This window comes from Leptonychotes weddellii, chromosome 2, assembly GCF_054177405.1.
Source record: "Leptonychotes weddellii isolate Sample4059 chromosome 2, ASM5417740v2, whole genome shotgun sequence".
In the NCBI taxonomy this organism is placed as follows: domain Eukaryota; kingdom Metazoa; phylum Chordata; class Mammalia; order Carnivora; family Phocidae; genus Leptonychotes; species Leptonychotes weddellii.
Genome location: NC_138370.1, coordinates 45,405,213 through 45,412,061, shown reverse-complemented (window position 1 = coordinate 45,412,061; position 6,849 = coordinate 45,405,213). Strand labels below are relative to the sequence as shown.

Below are 6,849 nucleotides of genomic sequence, written 5' to 3'. Positions count from 1 at the left end.
AAAAAAAAAAAAAGAAATATGTATGTAAGGAAGAAGGTGGGGGAATGTGGTTGCCGGGTGATGGGTATGAAGGAGGGCACCTGTTGTGATGAGCACTGGGTGTTATATGCAACTAATGAATCGTTGAACACTACATCAAAAACTTATGATGTACTATATGGTGGCTAACTGAACATCATAAAAAAAATAAAAAATTAAATTAAATTAAGTAAAATTTAAATAGCAAAAAAAAAATAAAAATAAAAAGAAGAAGAGTATGTGCAGAAAGAAGAGCAAGTACAAAGGCCCTGAAGCAGGAATCAGTGTGGCATATGTAAGAAAACAAACCACTGTGGCCAAATTACAGAGTAAGGGGAAGAGGGATAAGAGGGTCTCGGGGAGATGGGCAAGGGATACCACCAAGTTTGTGGTACTTTGTTACAGCAGCCCTAGGAAACCAGTCCACCAACTTAAACCACTTCTAGAGGCCTCTTAGCATCTCTCTAAAATTTGCTTGTCATTGTAACTGCCCCTAGAGAATGGAGCAAGGACACTGGTATTGACCTGCTTGCCCTTTATCTTTGTGTTGAGATGTTAACCTTGAACTACCCAACTACACCTCACCTCTGGGTTAAGAAAATGGCAGTGACTTTTTCACCAGACAGTATGAATTGATTAAAGAGATAAAAGAGATTAAAGACTTGGCAGAGTGAAAGGTCAGGTCACAGTCCTGGAAAATGATGAGCCAAAGAGGAATCATAGTTACTGTAAGGAAATAAGAGCAGCAGTTGATGCTAGTGGGAGGCTGTGGACTAACCACATTGAAGTGATGACTCATTTGTGGGTGGTTTAACAGAATTTGTAGGAATAGGTTAGGCAGCGAGAATAGATATTATGAGAATAGCCTGTGCTGGTTGAGAGAAGTGAACAGATCCCATGAATGTGCAAATATCACATTAAGTCTATCAGTCCTTGACAACAATATCTTATATCTAGCCTCAAAGGCAAAAAGCTACCGTGTCAGTGTGAGTAGTAGGTACTTAAATAACAAAAACTTGAAATGCATGAAATTGTAGCCAAAAAGAGGTTTAGGCAAATGAAGCCTTAAAAAGAAAAAAAAAGCAATTTCTTCCATTTTGTTTTTTTTTTAAGATTTTATTTATTTATTCATGAGAGACAGAGAGAGAGAGGCAGAGGGAGAAGCAGGCTCCCCGCAGAGCAGGGAGCCCAATGCGGGACTCGATCCCAGGACCCTGGGATCATGACCTGAGCCGAAGGCAGTCACTTAACCAACTGAGCCACCCAGGCGCCCTCTTCCATTTTGTTATCAAACACAATGTATATTGCCCAAGAAGAGCTAAAAAGTACATTTTATTGCTCACATAGAAATTAAAGGAACTTTTTTGGAAGCATCATTAGTATGTAACTATGGGCTTTTGGCAAAAAAAAAAAAAAAGAAAAAAGATGTAACTGAATACCAAGCATTTCTTTGATCCTATACAAATCAATTATATCACAATATGCATTGAGTCCAAGTATTCATAAATTTCATATGCATTTGTTTTCTGCTCTATGACTGTGAAAGACACTAAGCTATAAATAGGTAAAATAATTAGCCTACCACTATGATTAAGAAACACTGGCTATCATAAAACCAGAAGTCATAAGTGTAATAAAGAATGCTTGACCCCTACCTGTGTTGTAATGTTTAGTGCAGTATCGTAAATCTTTCTCTTCTTTCAGCAGGAACTGGGGCAAAGTGAGTCCTTCGGCCACTTGTACGGGTGCCTCCTCTTGCCATTCAAAAATGAGATCATTCATTGTGTACCCAACTAGGCAAAACATAATAAAAATATTCATAGCATAACAGGGCATTCAAAGAAATCAAATTGTTTTTAAAAAGCCTGTACATTTCACATAGGGTGGGATGACGAGGGTCATCTTAACTCAACAGTTTGAGGTATGCCTTGCACGATTCCACCTCACCAAGGTCTACTGAAGTTTATTCACATGGAATACTCCTCAAATAACGTAAGAAAATGTAGTAGGTTAATAAAAAGCATGACATGGCATATAGAAACTTCAAAGGACATGCATATACATTCTTTCTTTGGAATGGGCAGCTCCTGGATTAGTTCAACAATTCATTTTGGTTCCACTCCATTAGATAGCCCCTCACCTTCTCTCAAATTATTCAGGGCTCTTTCTTTTTTTTTTTTTTTTAAAGATTTTATTTATTTATTTGACAGAGAAAGACACAGCGAGAGAGGGAACACAAACGGGGAGTGGGAGAGGGAGAAGCAGACTCCCTGCCGAGCAGGGAGCTCGATGCGGGACTCGATCCAGGGACTCCAGGATCATGACCTGAGCCGAAGGCAGTCGCTTAACCAACTGAGCCACCCAGGCGCCCAGGGCTCTTTCAACAAAAACTGAAATTGTTACTGGTTAGGAAAAGACCTAAACTACAATATCTGTGGGGGAAAGTACCAAGGCTTTTATCTTTCTTGATTTCATCATTAACTATTTTAGTTAACAGCATCTGCTTCTATGTTCCAAATCCCAAAATGAACAAACCGATATTTTAAATAGAAATGTCAGCTATTCAGAGAAAATCAGAGTACAAAGAAAAATTCATGTGGAACAGTTTGTGGAGGAGGAAACTCTTGCACATACTATCAGTGAATTCAGGATAGAATTAGCTAACATATTTTGTGATAAGAAGTCAGCATCTAAGGGAGCCTGGGTGGCTCAGTCGTTAAGCATCTGCCTTCAGCTCAGGTCATGATCTCAGGGTCCTGGGATCGAGCCCCGCATCAGGCTCCCTGCTTGGCGGGAAGCCTGCTTCTCCCTCTCCCACTCCCCCTGCTTGTGTTCCTTCTCTCCCTGTGTCAAATAAATAAAATCTTAAAAAAAAAAAAAAAAAGAAGAAGAAGTCAGCATCTTTTAGTAAATGGAAAATTCATATTTATACAGGAGAGGTATCTAAGAAAAGCAGGATTTCACCTTTTCTTTTCTTCCTCTGAATGAGAAGCTATTGAAATATACACTTAAAGCCTGCTGCCAGAGTGGGGAGTCAAAAGTGAATGGAACTTGAGGGGCAAGACTATTGTTACAATGTACAACTACCATGGAGGTAGAGAGAGAGAGAAAACACACGATCTGGCTTTTGGACTAAGTCAAGTGGGCAGATAAAGGAAGCTGAAGCTCTAGATTCATAAGCAGCAAGCAAGGGAAATTGTCCCAAACAAGTTATCCTGGAGGCAAGCTGGTATAGTAGGAAAGAGGCTGTTTAGTGTCTAGAAAGAGCTGGTGTGGAGCAGATTTGGCTGGACAGAGCAATGTGTAAGGAAGACAAGATACGTGAAATTGCATCCCAATTTAGACAGACCAATAGAGAAACTAAGGATTATAATTTTATTAAATTTTAACCCTTATATAAATGTCCTTTTAATATTCTCTGTGTTAAAAGGCACATATAAAGTGCTTCTGCTGCATACTGTATTATGTTGATTCTTTTAAGGAAGAGAACTGGGGTGATTGACTTGCAAGTTAAATCAAGTTTGTTTTTTTTTTTGTGAAACACTGTTTTTCTTGGAAAAAAAAGACTGGTAAACTATGGTTATTACATATGGCAGACCATTTTCTCAAAAATAAAGGAAATGAGGCTAGCATATTGAGGGAAACAACTGAGAGTATTTGTCATCAATGATAGATTTTGAACTTTTAAGTCAAAATTAGAATTTTGAGAAAAATCGTTTGCTCAATATGTAATGATTTTTTGATGAGCTTAATGGTGATATTAACAAACGTGACCTTTCAATATTGTACAATGACATGCATCAGTGTTTGGAAGATCTAAATAACTCTTTAAAGTAACATTTCTTAAATGACCAAAGCATGATGTTAAAAATTATGCATAGGCAAAATATCCATTCAAAGTGCAAGATAGACAAATGGATTTTAATTTACAAAAGTATGAATAATGTGTTGATGGGTTTCCAATTTCACATTGCAACTAACCTTTCAGAGAGTACAGTTTTTTTTGCATATTGCAGAATTTTTTTAAAGGCTGAGTAGTATTCCATTGTATGTTTATACCACGTTTTCTTTATCCATTCATCTGTCAGTGGATATTTAGATTGTTTCTACATTTTGGTTATTGTGACTAGTACTGCAATAAACATAGTAGTGCTAACATTTTTTTGAGATCCTGATTTTAATTCTTTTGGAAAAATACCTAGAAGTAGGATTACTGGATCATTTGGTAGTTCTCTTTTTAATTTTTGCTACAACATGGATAAACCTTGAGGACATTATGCTAAGTGAAGTAAGCTAGTCACAGAATATCAAATACTGCATGATTTCAATTATTTAAGGTATATAAAATAGTCAAATCAGTAGAATCAAAGAATAGAATAACAGTTGTCAGGAGCTGGAGAGAAGGGAAAATGAGAATTACTAATCACAGACAAAGTTTTAAGCAAACAAGATGAATAAGTTCTAGAGATCTTCTGTACAACATTGTACCTACAATCAACAATAATGAATTGTATACTTAAAAATTTAAAAGGGTAGGGGCTCCTGGGTGGCTCAATCAGTTAAGCGTCCAACTCTTGTTTTCTGTTCAGGTCATGATCTCCGGGTGGTAAGATTGAGTCCCAAGTAGGCTCAATAGGGAGTCTGCTTGAGATTTTTTTCCCTCTGTCCCTCCCCTTGCTCATGCGTGTGCTCTTTCTCTCTGTCTAAAATAAATAAATAAAGCTTTAAAAAAAATTTGAGAAGGTAGATATCATGCTAAGTGTTATCACAATACAGTATATTAAATTTTTAAAAAGGGTAATTTGCATTCTTGAGATGGCAAAGAAAAAAAAACCTCATTCTTGTCCAATGGTCCATCAAGAATACAAGTCAGAGGTAATATTTCAGTCGCTCATTTTGTCAAATTCAGGGATTCATTAAATATATATTTAAGGAAAAATAAGAAGTTGAAACAACTTCAAAGTTTCAAGTCTAACTCACTGATAGCAGCTATGCCTCAGTCTTTAGCTTATATCTCATGTCATTTGAGTAGCTTTCTCTGACTGTCTTATAAAATGATTTTTGTCCAATCAATCAGCATTAGTTTTTTCTATTCACTTTTCCCATAGAACTTATCTTTATTTGACATTGTATATATTCATCAAGGTTTGGGGTATTTTTCTACCTAGCCTCCTAGGACTGAAACTTCATAAAAGCTGAGATTATTCCATTTTAGTCACTGGCATATTTTTCAGTACCTAAAATATTACATAGCATATAGCAGGCTGTTAGAATATTTGAATTAGAAATAGAGAAGGAGGAAGGGAGAAGGGGATGGTGTGTGTGTGTGTGTGTTCGTATATGATGAGCTTATTTTGGGGTACCTTGAGCTTAAGATGCAAGCGGGAGATACAGGTGTTGATGGTCATAAATCTGAACATTGACTTATATGTTGAAAATACTTGAAATCACACCTATATATTGAAAGTGAGGTTAAGATTGAAGATAAAGGTTTGAGAGTCACCAATGATATTAAAATTACACATCTTGGTTTGCCAAGACAGCCCCACATTACTTGTTTTTTCCTCATATCCTCTCTGGCTTAGCACTTGTTCTAGATTTTTCATATTTAGATTAGGTATTATTAAGCACTGTTTTAAAATACATCATTGTTGGTTTGATAGATCCTTCAATTTTACTTCTAGATTCTCCCATGGCATACGAGTACGAGACTATCTTATATCTTAATATGAGGTTAAATCTGTACAACAACAAACATCAGGAATGGCCCATCTATCTTTACCAGACCCTTTCAGTAACAAAGAAACTAGTGTCTCCCTTTCAGAGGCAGCTGACTCCTGATCTGAGTTGTGGCAGAAGTGTTTAACTTTTCTCCCCTGCTGCCCAGGTGGTGTACAAGCCTGTGACATTTGTGAAGTGTCACTTAAAAGTATCCAAGTGACATGGAAAATTATAAGTTACTTGTAAGTGAAAGCAGAACAGTGCTGCTATGGACCATATAGAAAGCAATCTGAATGCTTTGAAACCTACAAACATTTATTATTTGGCAACACTCTTTTTTATTGTTATGTTAATCACCATACATTACATCATTAGTTTTTGATGTAGTGTTCCATGATTCATTGTTTGTGCATAACACCCAGTGCTCCATGCAGAACGTTATTTGGCAACACTCTTAAATCTTGCAATAAATCCTTCTAGCAGCAATGAGCTAAAAGAAATGAAAGTTCAATATTTATTGAAAAATTAAGCACCAAATTTCCATTTTACAAGAAAGTTGATGATGAATGTGCAACTTAAACAAGACATTGTTTATATTTGACATTCACAAAAGCTCCGTCCACATAAAAGCCACAAGACACACAGAGTTAAAACACATCAACATCGATTTCAAAAGTTACAGTCCTATCAAGAATACTGCCCAAAGATGGTCATTTGACATGTGCATTTGTAGGGGCAGCATTTACACACTACTCTATAAAAAATAAGTTTTTATTTAGATCAAATCGTTGCTTTTCTGAATTAATTTCCCTCTTTTTTAATTTCATTTTTTCTTGGAAAAGTGCATGACAGGAAATTTGCAAGCAATTAAATGATGTTAGACTTGTTTCGGTATCATTTCCTGCTTTAAAGAGAAATTGGTTAAATTAATTTTAAATTAATTTTTAAATCTAATTCTGTAATCAAAGTAAAGCTTTTGGAATTGCATTTGTTGAAGATGAACTATGCAATGTCATCGTAAATTCTATTGTGCAGTCTCTCTTACATTAATTTAAAAAGTTTAACATTGAGAATAAATGTCATTTGTTTGTGATAGATCTGAACAAAATA

At 36.0% G+C, this 6,849-nt stretch overlaps 1 protein-coding gene across 2 annotated transcripts in view; it reads right to left on the bottom strand.

Annotated features, from left to right (window-relative positions):
• Positions 1 to 6,849, bottom strand: part of GLRA3 (glycine receptor alpha 3) — a 179,570-nt gene that overhangs the window by 43,431 nt on the left and 129,290 nt on the right. For both annotated transcript variants that reach the window (XM_081810865.1, XM_081810870.1), the window contains exon 6: positions 1,674 to 1,811. In XM_081810865.1, the coding sequence (XP_081666991.1) occupies positions 1,674 to 1,811 (138 nt within the window). The remainder of the gene's footprint in view (positions 1 to 1,673; positions 1,812 to 6,849) is intronic.